Source organism: Atractosteus spatula, chromosome 11 (genome assembly GCF_055471065.1).
Source record: "Atractosteus spatula isolate fAtrSpa1 chromosome 11, fAtrSpa1.hap1, whole genome shotgun sequence".
Lineage (NCBI taxonomy): Eukaryota > Metazoa > Chordata > Actinopteri > Semionotiformes > Lepisosteidae > Atractosteus > Atractosteus spatula.
In genome coordinates this window covers 37,659,528-37,677,038 of record NC_142716.1, presented here as the reverse complement: position 1 = coordinate 37,677,038, position 17,511 = coordinate 37,659,528, and the positions used below count along the sequence as shown (strand labels likewise).

The 17,511-nt window shown below is 39.1% G+C and overlaps 1 protein-coding gene across 1 annotated transcript in view; it reads right to left on the bottom strand.

The window, feature by feature from the left end:
- Positions 1 to 11,116, bottom strand: part of nherf1b (NHERF family PDZ scaffold protein 1b) — a 67,635-nt gene extending 56,519 nt beyond the window's left edge. The window contains exon 1 of the mRNA XM_088926874.1: positions 10,300 to 11,116. Within this exon, the coding sequence (XP_088783000.1) occupies positions 10,300 to 10,761 (462 nt within the window). The 5' untranslated portion in view covers positions 10,762 to 11,116. The remainder of the gene's footprint in view (positions 1 to 10,299) is intronic.
- Positions 11,117 to 17,511: the final 6,395 nt, after the last annotated feature.

The following is a 17,511-nucleotide window of genomic DNA, read 5'->3' as shown; positions in this document are numbered from 1 at the left end:
ATGGATTTCACTCAAAGGAGTACCTTGGAAAGTGCGTTTACCTCTCTCGTCATGTGGACATTTGAACATAGAAATGAAAAACTGTTTGCACAGCTAAACCGTAATCCTTCAAGTCCAATTCCATTAATGCTATAAGAAAATAACTTGCACAGCACGTTTTAAGTGTAGGCCTATGAAAACACCCAAAAAAGGGCATTTTGACAAGCAAACTGGCAGTTAAATACTTTGTGGTAAATGACTATTTTAGTCTTTATTATTAAGCCAGAACAACGGGTTAACACCCCTGGTTGTACAAACAGTGCCGTGGGATTTTTAACAACAAAGTAATCAGGACCTCACTTAGAGGTCTCATCTGAAAATGTTGCTGTGATTATAAAGCTGTTTACTCAGAGATCCAGTATACTGTAGCTTTCACTTCACGGCACAGAGTAAAGCAGTCTCCTGCATATCTCTCAGCTCTGAAATCTTTAAAAACGCTCAGAAATGAGGTGCGATGGAACAGCTAAACAAAAAAAAAAAGAGTTCAAAATAACCACTCACATCTGGAATTACTTTAGCCAGCCTCTGGGATATATGTTGCTAAACTATTCCATTCTTAAATTCACCCCTTAAAAAAGAAACCATTTAAATGTTTTGAAATACTTGTGGCATCTTAAAATTTTTCACTGTGGGACAAAATACATCCTTCGATTAATGCTCACAGAATAGAGCCCCAGTTTCTCAAAGGCAAACACATTTGAAGAATTGCTTAAATGAACTTAAGCAGTAGAAAGATATGCTGCTGTCAACTCAAGGACCAACTTTATCATCTACTTATCCGACTGACAGTTGAGTCCACAGCAGTTCACATTTGGGCCCATTTATACAATTCTAATCATATTTTTTTATAGAAATAATACTTCTACTGAAGAAATCCGAGTAACATATCCTGCCAAAGGGTACAAAAGCACTGCGCCACCTGGGGTTTGAGCCCGCAACCTTCCGGTTGCAAATCCAAAGCTCTAACCCCCCCAGTGTCAGTAATCCAGCTGAAAGGTCTAGAAAAAAAACCTTCCCTGTGGAGAGAAGAGAGGAACATAAACACTTCCGGGATGGGATTATAGGCCTTGCAAATACATCAGACATTCTATGCTGCACAAAAATCACAAAGTTTCGTTTTTGGGAGAAATGGGCAGCATCCTAAACAGGATTTACCTACATATAATCGCTTAAAACGTCCCTCCTACCTGCAACCCCACTCCATACCTTACAGATTCCTAATCCATTTGGAAATGTAACCTTTTTACTGGGAAAAAAAAGATAAAACAACAGAGACTGCCTGGATTAAACATTTAGCCCAGGAGATGGGAGCCAAAAGACATATTTTAGAAAGAAAGAGCTAACGAATCAGGCTTCATGAATGCTTAACATTGCATAGGCCCTACAGGTGTCAGGGGTGAGGTAGGGTATGAAAGTCAAAACTAACAGATCACAAATTCTTGAGGTCTGCTCCTACACAGTGAAGACATCAACTTATCACTTCTTTTTCTGTAATTCCGATTAGAAGTGTCTGTTTCTTGGTACTGGTATAAAGATGAAGAAAAGAAGAACTTATTGAATTTCATGCTTCACAGCTTTCCCCTGGAAAGCTTGCACTAGCTGAACATTTTTTAAATAGTACAAAGCTGTAAAAGGGTAACTCATCGTGTTAATAAATAGGCAGAGAGAGGGAGATTTACGAGAAGCTTTTTTACCAAAAGACAGTAATTAAAGGAAAAACGTTCTTTAACATCTAAAGGAAAAAGGGGTTTAAATAAACGTTCTTCAGCAAATTTTGCTTTTAACTTTTATAGCTTATTTAAAAAGAGACATACAGGAACACATACCGATGCAGGCAAATACTTTTTTCTTTCCACTCTTCTAATTATAGGTCAAGCTGAAGAAAAAAAAACTACAACACACTAAAAACAGTAACCACACTTATAATAGACCCAGAAATAAAGTCAGTTTTCTTTTGAGTTTACCATTTAGCTGTGCAGCAAAAAGGAGCTGCTGAATTATTTGATGTACCATAACTGTCTCAGTGTTTCACCACTTAATAATAATGCAGGTTAATCATTTCAACCATTATACTCAAAATGAGCCTCTTGTTTTGCTCTGCAGAAACAAATTAATACCTCTGCTGATGCAGCAAGCGGAGACATTGACATGGAAAAACACATCTGCTATGCCTTACTGAACAACAGAAAGAATATCTGATGCCTATCTTAAGTGTAGCCTTTAATATGAGGTTTATTCATTTAGCCTCTATTACACTTTTAGGCTGTTAAGCTAATTAATGTAGTCAGTAACAGCAAAAGGCTGTAAGTGAACTTCTTGGGACTGAGAACTATTCCTCTGACCTAAGTATTGCTGCTAGGTCATCATTCCAGAAACAACCCATTCACGTTATCAAGACTCAATGACTGTATCGCACAGAGTAAACAGAAAACTAAGCCATTTACCATTTCTTTAAGCTATCGAAAATGGAAGTACCAAAATTTACACTCAGCCACACTTGTGATTAAACAGGCCCTGCAACGCCAAATCTCAAAATTCTAGGCCAACTCCACAGCACAACAATTTGCCTTCAACAAATAAAGCTTCCAAGAGGAACAGTGGTCCAGTGTTTAGCACTGCAACCTCACAGCACTGGGGCCCCAAGTTCAATTCTGGACCGGGGGTGCTATCTGCATGAAGTTTGTATGTTCTTCCCGTGTGTGCGTGGGTTTCCTCCCACAGTCCAAAGACATATTAGCAGGTTCCAAGTGTTGCACTATTTCCCCAAAGATCTCAAAATTATGGCATTGGTAACACCAATGCTCCTTTGCAGCTTTGCCAATATTACAACTTAAATCAGAATCCAGAACACAGATAAGCCAGCTGCAGTGTTGCTCTGAAAGACCAGCAGTGATGGGGAGGGTGTACAGTACGTGTGCAGTTGGCACTGGTTCAGACTGCTCTTTGTGGCTCTGCTCACAGGGCCTGAGGTGGGGAAGAAAATGAGCGTCGCGCAGTGTCTTGAAGCTTAGCTTGGTGCTGGTTCTGCAACATTTGAAGGAGTAAAGTTCCTCAAATATCCCATATTTGCAAACAGAAATGAATTTAGAAAAGAAGCAGGGACGACACTCTCTCTGGATCATTTATATCTACACCCGAAAGCAAACATCAAATTAAAGATTGTGTAGCATTTAAATCTACCACCCAGGTGTTCCAACCACAGTGTGCAAACAATACAGAATGAAGAAGCGGAAGAACAACACTAGGCCAGATCTCGAACAAAAGTAAGACTGAATTGCACTGACTACTGATGTTTTTTTCAGTGCACTGTAAATGGTTGCTCCTTTGTACAATGAACTCTTAGAAAATGCCTGCACATAGCACCTTTGGGTTTTTCCCCCAAAATGCTAAAAAAAAACCTGGACTTTGAGAAGGACCCCTTTTTCAAAATGCTTGCAAACACAAAGCACATCATTTTCACACAAAGTAAAGGGAAAAGAAAACTTAAGTTTAATTTCAACATTGTAAACAAGGCTCATCCGGGGAGGAACAAGGTCACAGGAGGTTAGCTTGAGAAGCAGAGACCTCAGCATCTTCCTTCCTTTAAAGACGGCCCCACAGTTCTGTTCACACAAGGCACAGTAACCCTACCAGGGTCTTCAGGCAACAAGAGGGAGTGAAATCTTGAAGGAGTACTTTCTGAAGGCCCATCGAGTAGGGACCTGGCCCAACTCATACAACAATCAGCATTTTTATTGTGCCATCACATGAACATAGTTTGAGATCACTTCTCTCGTTTCATTACCATTTTTCTAACCACTAAATGTCCAATGGGACAAGGATTTCGCCACTTCTTACACAAGTTTTCACAGTTTCACAAATAAGCACTTTTATCATACCAAAACCTTTAAGTATAACTACTTTTAGAGCAGAAAACCTGAAACATTGTTTTACTGTGACCTGAGCATTAGGAGATGGAGAGTTCATTCTTAATCAACATTTTTTTTTCATTTAATTCTTGATCTTCTTCTACAGAAGCCATCAAAACAAAAAAGCTTATATACAGTATATACACACAAATCTATTGCACCCAAATATATCACCCCTTCCATTTCAAGTCTGTATTCCTTTTTGCAGTTTTTATTTTGAGCTTACATTAAGTTAATTTAACATACAAACAAGTAAACATTTTACTGAAAATAAATATAAGATTACATAACCGACATCAACCCATCCATATTTTTTTCACACTAGTTCTGTATGAATCCACACAACTACACCAGAACCCTATTAATGTACTCCTCTCCACAATCACACTAAGCCCATATAATTACACATTATCCCTTCACTTTTCCACATAATCCTCCGACTACACTTGCCCCTAAACCATTGCTCCTTACTTATGAACTCATTTATTGATCGAGAGTAAACAATGGTTTAAAAAAAGCTGTGTGTTGCTCTCTGGTCTCGAGCTTGACAAAAATTGGAGACACCAGGTTATAATCAAAAACATCAGTAAACAGCATCAAACTGAGAGAAACCCATTCAAGAGGATAAGATACAAAGTATGCAGTATAAACTAAGGTGGTGTATCTTGGGTCTACCTTAAAGCTCAGAGCTACGTACAGTAATTAGTCCTTTACAACACCAACACCCTAAACCAGGTATCTTATAAACCAAACCAGGCTCATCATCTTTATCTTCAAACCTGACATTGTGCAATCCCTCTTATCTCCAAAGGCACCTTGGAAACTATCTCAGGAATCACCGACATGCCAAGGCTACCATTATCACCTTATCAGCCCCATTTACAGCTCAATCCACAGAGTCAGCAACTACAGATGGGACAGCTCAAAGGGCCAGAGGCCAGTGGGGATGGAGCACATCAGGGGGAGGAGGTGTAGGTGTTGAGAAAGTGCAGCTCACTAGCTAGGAAATCAATCACCAGTCACATGCTGTTTAGATGGTTCATCTTCAACGCTTTTAAGACCGCTGATGCTTGCCAAACCATTCATACTCACAAGGATTCTAATAATTTACACCCGATTACTTGCTAACTGAATTTGTGAATAACAGAATAGCAACTGCAGACATATGAATATGTACTCCAGAATATGTACTTCTCTGTGATCTTTTACGATGACAACAGAAAATGCTGTCAAGTAAATTCTATTTCACTTTGAAAAAATGATAAAAATAAATGACGCAGTTTTAATGCCATGATCCTATTTCTTTACAATATGATATGTGTTATTAATTCATCATTTTTATTCTACACAAGGCAGTCATTACGGCTGAAAAGATTCTTTTACCTAGCAATTTGCTTTTCTAAAGGAAAGGAGCATCACAGTTCAAGGATGTTATAGTGCTCTCATCTAGGCAAGAGCACAAATTTCCAGAAAATTAAAGCCAGCATTAAGTACTCCCTGATGTTTTTAAATTTGTGGTGGACAGGATTTTTAACCTTTAACTGAATTTGGACAGAATTCTTGAAACCACATGCCATTATGTCAAAAAGAGCAGTGACATTTCATCCACTATGCAACCTTCAGAAGAACAAACCCCAAAAGCAGAAGAGCCGATAAACAATGCATTGGCGTCCTGACAGCGCCAAGTAATTTCACCCCTACAAGTCAGCCCGAGAGGGGAGGAAGATCAGAGTGTAAACATCCTGAAATAAGTCACACAGATGTAGCAGTGCCTCTCTCTCTCTAATCCATTTTCAGAGCCTGTTATGTAACGAGAAGGGTGTTTTGTGGAGGTAGTGGAAATAAAAACTGGGGACTGTTCTCTTCAGTCAGCTCTTTCAGAGGTCCACAACCAATAAGTGAAGCCCTGAAACTATATTTTTTTTGTATTAGTCTTTTCTGGCCATTTCATTCGGTTGGGCTCAAACATTTTTCCATTAACTGCCATTGTTTCGAAAACACTTCCATATTTACAGGTGTGTCAGCTAAATACATGTTTGTAATGATTTTCCTCCTGTAATGAGTTTTGAAGGCAACACAATTCTTCCAAACCTTATCACTAACAAAGAACCAGCACTTAAATGACTGCTGTAGTAGTTTAAGTGACTTTTCAACAAGACATTTTCCCTCAAGTTATAATCTAATAGTCAAGTATGGGTTGATATTGTAACCAGTATCGATTTTAAGAGATTCACTGGATAAGACACTCACAGAAAATAAGTCCTCCTTTCAATTTAAAAGAAAAAGACTGACAGTACAGTATCAGTGACCAAAAATATAAAAAGCTATTCTAATTATGAAAATGTTTTTCCACCATTTAATAAAGATTGTAATAAATCTACAAAATCTTGCAAATACAAAACCAAATGTAAAAGGCAATGTAACAAAATTCCAGGCGTATCCAGCCTCAACAGATGCAGTCAGAGACAACTTGAGCACTCCCAAACAATACGAGGGCTTGCGAATCCGATGGTAGAATTCCTGTTCAGCGTTGTTTAAATGCTACTAGTACCTCTATTAGACTTGGGTACTTGCATATCAGCAAACTACTTAATATTTGACAATTGTTTTATTCACTTGGAATAACAAACACCAAAAAATAAGTATACTTAGAATGTTAATTGAGTGTTTTAGACAGTACATTTTTGGCTTAAGGCCAATCACCTGGCCAGAGGACAAGGAGGCTGGGAGCCTCCTGCAGAGTCAGGAGTGACCAAGGGGCAGCTGTACAGCTGGAGATGGGGTGGAGGAAGGATTCAAAAGACAAATGCGAAGCACAGAACGGGCTGACATTTTTTAAACATGAGGAAATGATGTCAGGAATGATTCCGAATTGGGACCGCCGCGGACGACCGAACTTGGTTATTTTTATTCCTCGTGAACTTTTGTTGTAAACCCCATTTATTCTAGTGAATTTATCTATCAGCTGTATCCAAGGTAGTGCATCTCTACACATTTATACAGGAGAATGTGTTACTGGACCAAGATCCAACTGAAACACCTCCCTCAAAGTTCCTGCATTAGATTTAAACCCACAAACCCCTAGCTACAAGTCCAGAGTTCTAACCACTACTCCACATTTCTGCCAATTGTGGGACTCAACACATATTCACACAGAATGTGAGCCACAGGTTGCAAGCAGCGGGGGAGAAGGATTTCTTCCAATGTTACACTTCACCTCAAAGCTCGGCCTATAAAGCCATCTACTGGAAAACTCACTGGTATGGAGCATTTTCTGCTCACACTGAAGGAAAAGTGGAGGTTAGGCAGACTAGATATGAAGGCAAAAATCACTGTAATACTGCACCAAAGTCTAATCCAGATTCTATACAATTGTATAGTTTATGCTGTTTACACTTTTTATTAAAAAAAATCGAATTCAACAACATCACTAGCAAAAGTTCATAGATCAGATACAGAAATATTGTGTCATTAAAGGAATCTTTTAGTTTCCATGCAAAAATAAATTCTATTATATTCTTCTACCAAGTTTCCCTGCGAAGCAGGTATCAGATAAATTAAAACTGCTGTGCTGAGCATTAGATTTGAAAAACGATGCGCTGAAAAGATTTCTAAAACCTTACTGGAAATAAAGGAAAACAAAGCGTGGCAGTGTTACACCACCACAAGTGTAAAATATTTAACCTGAATAATTTGTGGGCTTGGATCTATTTTTTCCATAAGCACAAGGACAAGGGAGCTTTCAGGGATTCTGCCGGACAAAACACTCCTCCGCTTGAGTCTCTGAAAAGTTCTTTAATTTCTTCAGTTACTAACAAATGTTCTAGAAATGTGCTTTGGCAGTAATTGCATACCCAAGCACTTAATAATTACTCATTTAACAGACACCATTTGCCCAGCGTGACTTAAGGAGGCTGAAGGGCTGAGTAATATTTTAACACCTGCTGCTCCAAAGCCACTTCTAGCACCTCAGTTTTCAGGTCTCATCTGAAGGACAGAGCACAAGGAGACTTGCTCAGGGCAGCACATACTGTATCAAAACAGCAGCCAGGGTTTGTCCAGGTCATTTGAATTCTCTTTGTATCCCAGCAAGCTGAAAAGTGAAGCACTCGTTTGCGTCATGTGAAGACGAGAAGGTGACCGTTTCTGTTCAGGGGAATCCTGTACAGCTCCAAATTAAAGAAATGGGACGAAAATGTTGGTGACACCAGCATGGTTTGGGCAGTGCCATAGCCAAGACAGCTACTGTACATTTAATTGCTTTAAGGATACTCTAAAATCAAAAATAAAATTTAAGAACATTTTTGAGTTTCACAGGACTCGACCTCCCAAGGCGCAAAAAAAAAAATCTCTTGGTTTTAAACATTTTTCTTTTATGAAGTTATTTCACAGACTCCCAGTGAAACAAACCCAGAACTTGTTACACCAAGATGCTGCATAAAACCAAGTCATCTCTTACAGTTTGGACTTTCTGAGAATTTTACAAGCGCTGTTGCAAGATGCAGAAAAGCACATTTTCAGCAGTTCTTAATATCCAGTATTTAATTTCCACACAATATCTCCTGATTTTTTGGAAAGTCTTAAATAAGAACTACGAACTCGAGAAGCATTGTTCAACTGTCCTATCGTGAAGAAATCTACTGTAAATTCAATTTAAAGAAGGCTGCAGATTTTTACATCACAACTAGTTTTCATGTGGTTGAGCAGACTTATAATCCATAATATAGTAATGGCTACCCACAAAGCACTAAAAGATTTTAAACAGCCTTTAACCTGTATCTTTTCAAAGTTCTTAGTCGCATATCTAATGGGAGATACAGACGATCTTTCAGAGTAGCTAGTCAGCACATGTCACTGATAAAATGATTACAAAAAGTATACACAACTAATTTTTTTATTCAATGTTTTTTTTTCGCAGCACAGTGGTTAGTACTGCTGCCTTGCAAATGTGGGGCCCTGAGTTCAATTCTAGACGCGAGGTGCTATGTGTGTAGTTTGTATGTTCTCCCCATGTTCATGTGGGTTTCCTCCCAGTGCTCTGGTTTCCTCCCACAATCCAAAGACATGCTGGTAGGTTAATTGACTTCTGGGAAAATTGGCCCTGGTGTGAGTGTGTCTGTGTGTGCCCTGCAAAAGACTGATATCCCATGCAAGATGTATCAAACCCTTTGCTTTCTGGGACAAGATTAACTACCCCATGATGCTGAATTGGATACAGATAGACACTGTAGGTGGATGTTTCTTACCACGGGATAACATAGCATTGATTTGACAAACACTGCCCCCATAAATGTTACTTTGGAGGAGTGCTAATCACCACGAGACAGATCACTCACCATATGCATGAACAAGAAACATCAATATTTCAGAAAAGCAGGCAAAAGCTCCTGACAAGGAAAGCATAATGTCCGTGAGATGGGTCAACTTTCTGAGTACTCTGAACTTTAACAACCACGTGTTTCCCAGCCTCTGCTCTAAACAGATCTATTAACCTTTCCAGTGTGGGTCCAAGCTGTCTCCTTAAAAGTGATTTAGATTTACATTATAGTATTTTCGTTTACTTTACCTAGGTCAGCCAGGAAACGGAAGAAACATTTCTGCGTTCCGAAAGCATTACTTCAGCTGATAAATCGCGAGATGTGAATAAACTGTCGCACGTTTGGGTGGTAACAAATGTTCCTTTAAGCTTTAGCTCTGCGTTCAGAGATTGGGAAACCGGAAAAAAAAATTCCCACGCAGTTTGACGGAACACTCCTACCCGAGCCCGCGGCGCTCTGCTACCTGGAGCTCTGACCCTCCCGCACCTGTGCGCCAATACAGGCGGACAAAGGCTGTGCTGTTCCTACATACTGTAGGAGAAGAGTGTTAAGCTGCCTGAACCGAATGCCAAATACTGGAATTCAACTAGAGAAACAGCCTCTTTTCACATTACTTTTCAGAAACCAGACTGATACCACTCATTTGTTTTTTTTTGTTTTGGAACTACACAAACTGGTTCCGTTCAATACAAAAATAAAGGGGGCTTGTTTATTCGTGGATGATGCGAACTACCACATTGTAAATCATAGAAGTACTTACCTAAATGGCATTACCTAGCATACTCCATTCAATCATACTAGTTATCTTACTACTTTTTCCCCAAAGTGCAGGTAGCTGGCAGTTTCTCAGTCTAATTGAGAGAGTTGGACTCTTAACAGCAACACAAAAAATAAACGCGAGATTGGCTGAACAAAAAAGAGATACAACGAGAGAAAAGTGCGGTAAACAGGATTTCTATGCTTGCATTTGAGGAAAGGAGGATTTTAAATCAGATCTCGAAACAACCGTTGGGAACACGTTTAATCCAGCTTACCTTCTCGGAGCTGACACTCGGCTTTTTCTCGCCAGTGATATCTCCATTTTTCTCCGGGGTCGGAGAAGAGCCCCGTCGGCTGCCGTTCTCCCCGACCTCCCCCTCTGACTCAATCGGTATAGGGATGCCCGAAGTGACATACTCCTGCTGGCACTTCAGGTTGTATTTTTTCAGCAGGTCGTCGGTTTCCCGGTCCACCACGATCAGTTTCAGATCCCCCGTTGTTGCTCTTATCCTGGACACCACTTGTTGGTGACTCTCGCTCTCTACGCTTTCCCCGTTGACAAACACCAGCCTGTCGCCGGCGCGGAGCCCCGACGCTTCAGCTGGGGAGTCCGGCTCCACCAGCCGAATGAACTGACCGGTCTTCCCCTTTTCCCCGTGTAGGTGAAAACCATAACCATTCCCCCCTTTCTCCAGCGAACACAATCTGGGTCGAAGAGATTCGCTATGGCTGGACATCCTTGTTATTCTGATAAAAAACTGTTGAGTGTAATGTTGTCAGGTACTCCAAAAAAAGCCTTATTTAAATAGGTCGCCACCAACGCCAGAAACGTGCACAGAACAACACGTTTGCACAGTTACTCAAAAAAGTGTGGTGTAACTTCCAAACTTGCAGTTAAGGAAATGCAAACGGATAGATTTCGCTTTTAAAATCGTCAGACGTCTCGATGTGACTTGTCCCTGTCACCGCCAGCAGCAATTCCCTTTTTAATGTGCACACAAGTTCCTCCTAAAAACTTCACAACAGCCTGAACTCTTTCACACGAAAATGGGCTACACTCTCCGTCACAGCCCTAAAGCCTCCAATCTGGTTACTGAAATTAACTCCGCGCAGTTTATAAGGCAGCATGACGTTTCCACAGACGACAGCCAACAGATCCAATCATTGTCCGCCGTTCAAGTAACGTTACCACAAAGAGAGCTTTTATGAGCCAATGGCAACTGTCAAAATAACAGAGTAATTCAAGTTTCAGATAGCCACACGGTAAGATAATTGTTATCTTCCTGCGAAGGAAGTGCACTTTGTTGCACTTCTATTGTTGAGGTTTGCTTGCGCTGGTGTGCATTTTCCAATCAGCGCAACCCATGGAATTAAACCGAAGAGAGTTGAGTAATATCAGATCCCCACAAAGAACGTGTTTAAAATGTTTTAAGTTTCTTAGTCATGTGTGGTTTTCATTCGACTAGTCTGTCTAAAATGCTTAGTAAACACAGTACCAATCAATGCGAGAAAGCAGTATTTGAGACATTAGAATATGTAATTGTAACTTACAGTAATAATGTGTGCAGCACAATTCTTCATCACAGACATAACTTAATACCTGGAGGGATTTCGAGCTCGCATGGGGGTTTATCGGAATCTTACTGCCGTCGATGGAGATCCACGGCAGCACAAGATTTTTAAATAAAACCTTTTATGACTTTAGTCATTTGTTTCCATGGGTTAACATCTGCTGTGGTATTGGTACTGCATTCGAACACAAATGTTATTTCCATAACGTTTTTAACAACTGAAAACTCTTGTTTCTTCTACTCGAAAGTGCACACTCGCACAGTTGAGTAACACTAGAGATGGAATTGCGTTTTTTTTAGTTTTTGAGCTGAATACTTCAGGTGGAAACTGTCAGAGTAATTTGCTCCCATTATTATTGCATTGTTCAGCCTCTTACGTATCATCTGCAGTTACCCAGTTCTTACCTTTTTAAAAATGCCCCACTCTTCAAAATTCCTTTAGAAGATAAATGTACAATTCCTTTTATACTTCTTCTGTAACTTTATATCTCTTTGCAAAGCCTAGACTGTTTTTTAATATATTTAATTTATTTTTAATTTACCCAGCAGCTATATCACCCTGCAACTCACAACTAGCAACCCATCGAAGCTAAGCATGTGTGAGCCTGGCCATTACCTGGGAGACCTGCTACCTCCTATAGTACCCTAATACCCCAAGTATGAGGACACTATACTGTCAAAAAGGCTACTGTATGTCCTTTGGATGAGATATAAAACCGAGGTCCTAAGTCTCCATGGTCATTAAAAATCCCAGGGGTTTTAACAGTCATGGCCTCCTAATAATCCCCATCTATGAATTGCCTTCATCACTCTGCTCTCCTCCACACTGAAAGCTAATGTGAGGTGAGTGTACTGGTGCACTATGCCTGCCGTCGCATTATCCAGGTGGGGGCTACACATTGATGGTGGTAGAGGGGAGCCCCATTACCTGTAAAGCTCATTGAGCAAAGTGTCCAGAAAAGCGCTACATAAGTGTAAGGAATAATTATTATCATTAATCCAAAACCAATATCATATCACTCTTACCAGATCAAACCAGTATTATTTGGCTACCAACATTCCATATCCCATGTTTGGGCTTAAAGTTGGAAGCATTGAGCACTTTTTTATTACCTAACCATAATGGTATAAATACAACATTAAGAACATCCACAAACCCAGCATAAATATTTATGAGACATTATTGTGTAATTATCAATTGAGCCAGGTAAGTTTTAACAATTGAACTGCTTCACAGCTAATTAAAAAAAGTATGCATAAAAACAGACATGTAAAGAATGATGGTACTTTATGCAAAATCTTTTAAATCTGAAGTCACAGCGTCCATATTGTTTGCTTTATTTGTCCTTGAGACTCAGGTATACGATTTCTAATCTCTTCCTCAAACACATGCTTGAATAATAAGATAAAAAATGGATTCTCTCTTGTTTTATGCATTTCTGCTCTGCCCTTTCTGAAACAGGTCATAAATTACAACATTCAATGGGCTGAATTTTTATATTGTAAAGGCCTCCTACGTAACAACTAGTCCTGTCACAAAAGGAAGTGTTTTTGTACAAAGTAGACTAGAAAATTCCTTCATTGCATTTATTTTGTCTGCAAGTTTTTAAAAGTAGCTATGAGAAGTCATTTTTCAGACCTAGGTTATTACCCCCTCAAAATACATCATGAGACCTACACATGGTGTTCTAGACATAGCAATCTATTCTCTTTACATTGATAATGTCAATTGTACCTTGTGGTGGCACTACTACAGACGATGCAGCACATTATGTATTTTAGTAAAGTTAAGTTCTATAAATAGAGAATTATAAATTGAAATAATTCTCAATAGTTTGGATGTAATGGATGTGTTCAATTAAAAATCTACTCCATAGTAACACTGCCAGTTTCCACAGAAGTCATCAGGGCACACGCAGTGCTGATTTTCTATAGAAGATATTCAGGTTTGATGCAACTAGAGTATATAGTGGATTGAGTGTGCTGCAGGCTGCGAATCAGCAAATTTAAGAACAGGAATTGTGCTTCTGGTTCTGACAGGCAAAATGCTGAAGTAACACATCCTGGAATTGCAGTGACCCTTGTATGAACTCCAGTTGCCTTTGTCAGTTTTGCATCTCATACACTTGCCATGGTATTCAGCAAAAAACATCTACAGTAGTTAACTTCCCTGCCCTGACAGGATCCTGCCAAAATAGGTTTTTCAGTTATCCAAAAAAATATCAGATGTTATTATAGTTCCAGGTCTGATGATGAAAACTGAATTGACTGATTGAATTTTATATGCTTTTACTAGCATGTACAGGATAAACAATAATGAACCATCCAGTTTATATATAATATATAGTTATATATTTGAGAATATAGTCAATATGCTATGGATCTGAATTAGCTGGCAGCTACTGTACAGTGTGACTTCATAGTATATTCACAACACCTACTACTGGCTGGGAACACCCTCCCAGTGACTCAAAGCCATACCTGAGAGTCCTCCCACCTCTTGTACAGAACAACATAAAATATTTCTGTTGCCCCCTATCTCTTTCTTCAGTTGAATGTGAGGTTCCAAAACATTGTTAAAAAGATCCTAAAATCCACCAAGGAAAGACTCCACCTCCTCTTCCTCAATGGAAAGACATATAAAAGGTGTAGCCTCAATGTGTTTTCATTGTGTCCAATACAAACAAAATATCACGCAGTGTAAAAGAAAGACACGAATATTAGTTTCTAAAGGATACTTCCTAATGTAGTTCACCTTCTTAAGTTCCAGTTCAAGTTTATTTGTCATTCCAGCCATATACAAGTATACAGTGGAACGAAATACCGTTCCTCCTGGTCCACAGTGCAAATACAGGCAGGACAGACAGGACACTGACACAGACATTGTAGACGGGATACACGTAGTGCAAAGTGCAGATAGTGCAAAATACAAGGCAATATATAATCCAATATACACAACACACTGGGGGGATTTAAACCCTGTTTCTGGAACTGGGGCGGGTGCAAGTAGATTCCAGGGTGTTGAGGAGCCTGACAGCCTGCGGGAAGAAGCTGTTACAGACAATGGTATTGAGAGAGCTGTGCCAGTATAATTTGATAAACATAAAGTGCAAATAGGACCAGAGAGAATGTGTTCCTTATGGATGATGACGGCGCACACCGGAAGAAGCTACTTTAGGCATATTGATGATTTTATACTCTTGAATAGGGGTGTCCAACCCATGCTCTGGAAAGCCTCAATCTAAGTTACATATTTCTAAAGAGCGGGAATGCTTGTAAATTACCAATCAGTTAAGTTAGTAATTTATTCAATTAAGGGAACTCTAGTCCCTTAGTTTAGTTTTGCACTACATCTTTAGAACCCATTCTTTTTACCATACCATCACAATTTTTCCATGTCTTTCTAGATAAATGATTTGATGGTTACAGTACCTGATGGAAGATTAGGATTTGAGACTCTTGCGGTAGACTGGAGCTGTTGGCCTCTGGGCTATGCTGCTTTATCCTCTGCTGTGCAATGTGTGCACATGTGGTAAGGAGTTCCTTGTGTTCCTCTTTGTATGAGCTCCAGATTTTACTGCTCCATGCTATACACTTCTCACGATAGAGCTGTTTGAAAAGCATCCCGTATTTTCAATGACATGTTTTAAGAAACAACAGCCCATTTACTGTTCCTACTTTTGCTTTGCTTCATGTATCTCTATTGAACTCCAGCTCTACTTCACCTTAATTGTTTTTACTTTTTTCAAATAATATGCAAAGATCAAACCACCTGGGTGGGGCACAAAATAAACATCAGAAAAGATTTCATTTGAATTTTTGTTCATAAGTATGGTGTTTTGTAACTACCTGAACATCAAACATTTGACTGGTGGAGTCTTCTTTTAGTCAGCTTTCAAATTCTATGCATCAAGGCAGTATGTTGTGACCACAGGAAGCACCAGACCTTTGATGGTGTTTTAGAAAACTCGAAATGCTGTAAAACGGTATAATTTAAGTGTGAATTAATTATTTCAGTACTGTTATATTCTGTATTTTTTGTTTAAACAAAAACATGAAAATGAACACGTCATAACTCCCCCACCACAGCCCTGTGGAAAAGACTCCATACTGTACATTACCTTCAGTGGATGTAAAGTGAACATACCTCATCAATCAACTGACAATGCTGACCTCCTGTGGTAAAAAACGGAACTGCAGAATATCTCATAAGACGAAGAACCAAAATTAGACGTTGATCTGCTCACCTTGCTTTCTTCCCTAAATATGCAGTTATAATTTTTTTTTTATAGAACAGCAGGTAAGAGGTAACAACAGGATTACTCCTGGAGCAATGCTGTAGTAGGCTATTAAACACCATAAACGCAATGTTAAGCAGAACACATTCTGACTATTCTTAGAAAGCTTTGGTTCAAGTGTTCGGGCATTGTGCTTACAATGCAGTAAGATGAGCATTCATTCAATGAGAAAGCTCTTCGTTTTTAAAATTAAAATTAGATTATTTTGATTCCGTAGTTTATGTACTGTACAGATAAACTGTATAACAGAATCAGGCTTCTTAGTGGAACAACTTTTAGAAATGGAATTTACTGTTTCTTACCTATTTACCAAATTCTATAGACGTGTCAACAAACACCACCAGTTGGGAGACAGTTTCCACAAAAACATTTCAGTTGAAGAGCAAGAGGAATGGACTGTTGTAATGTATACAGTCTATGGTACAGCAGTACAAGCAGTGGGTGTGTCTGGTGATGTAATGTACTGTATACAATCAATGGCACAGCAATACAAGCAGTGGGTGTGTCTGGTGATGTAATGTATACAGCCTACAGGCACAACAATACAAGCGCAGACATCTCTGGTGTGGAAGAGTTTTTGTTTCTAATGATAAGAACGGACAGTTACCTATTCTAAAACTCTGTGAGATGCATAGGAAACCTTCCGTTCAAATGTAACGTGTGATGAAAAAGGCCACTTCCAGAGAACACTAAAAAATCCCCCACTTTAATCCAAGCAGTTTTATAGTACGTTTTATGCCCATGTGTACATCTCTGCTCACCTCTGTTATTACCATGAATGGGTGCTTAGACGTAACCATTGCATATGGATTAGAACTATACAAGATACTTCTACACATGGCACAATGGGTGTTCCCGACAATGTTATCCCTGCCTTTCAGTTATTTCTGATGTCACATACAACAAGTGTGTGTTTAAAATACACAATACATGCCTGACCAGGGAATGGATCCAATGGTAGAGACAACAGGACATATGGGCTGAGATTTATCAATATTTGGGTTTAATGGAGTTTATTCCAATTGCATTCAAGAATTTTGCATGCAGAAGAATGACGAATTTTGGAAACCTTGATGGCCAGTTTTCTTGGTGTTCACAATGAAAATTCAGAAAAGGGTATCAGGAAAGCAATGGCATTATTGGAACTTGTCTGTCTCTTCTGAATAGTTGTTTAATGACTGTGAGGAAGAAGAGGAACAATAATTTCTTGCATTTGTACCTTTTTGTGTTGAAATGATTTCTGGTGACAAAACCTTTTGCTGTGGTGAATCTGTATGCAGAAATATGAGGTTATATTGAGGACAGAACCTTTCCATTTACAGAGACAATGAGAATAGGGAAACAGTCCACTCAAAAGACTTAAGATGTCTGAGCTAGAATGTAATTGGCAATAAATTACTTTTTAAAACATTAATTAAACTGCACTGCTGTGCCTCTATATAACCAAAATTATTTATTTTTTTGCAGATAGGGGAAACTGCTGAGTTACAGAAAATGTTTGTGAACCCTTTGGAATTACAATACCTGGATTTCTGCATTAATTACTCATAAAAATGTGGTCTGATTGTCAACTAAGTCACAATAATAGACAAACACAATCTGCTTACACTAATAACAC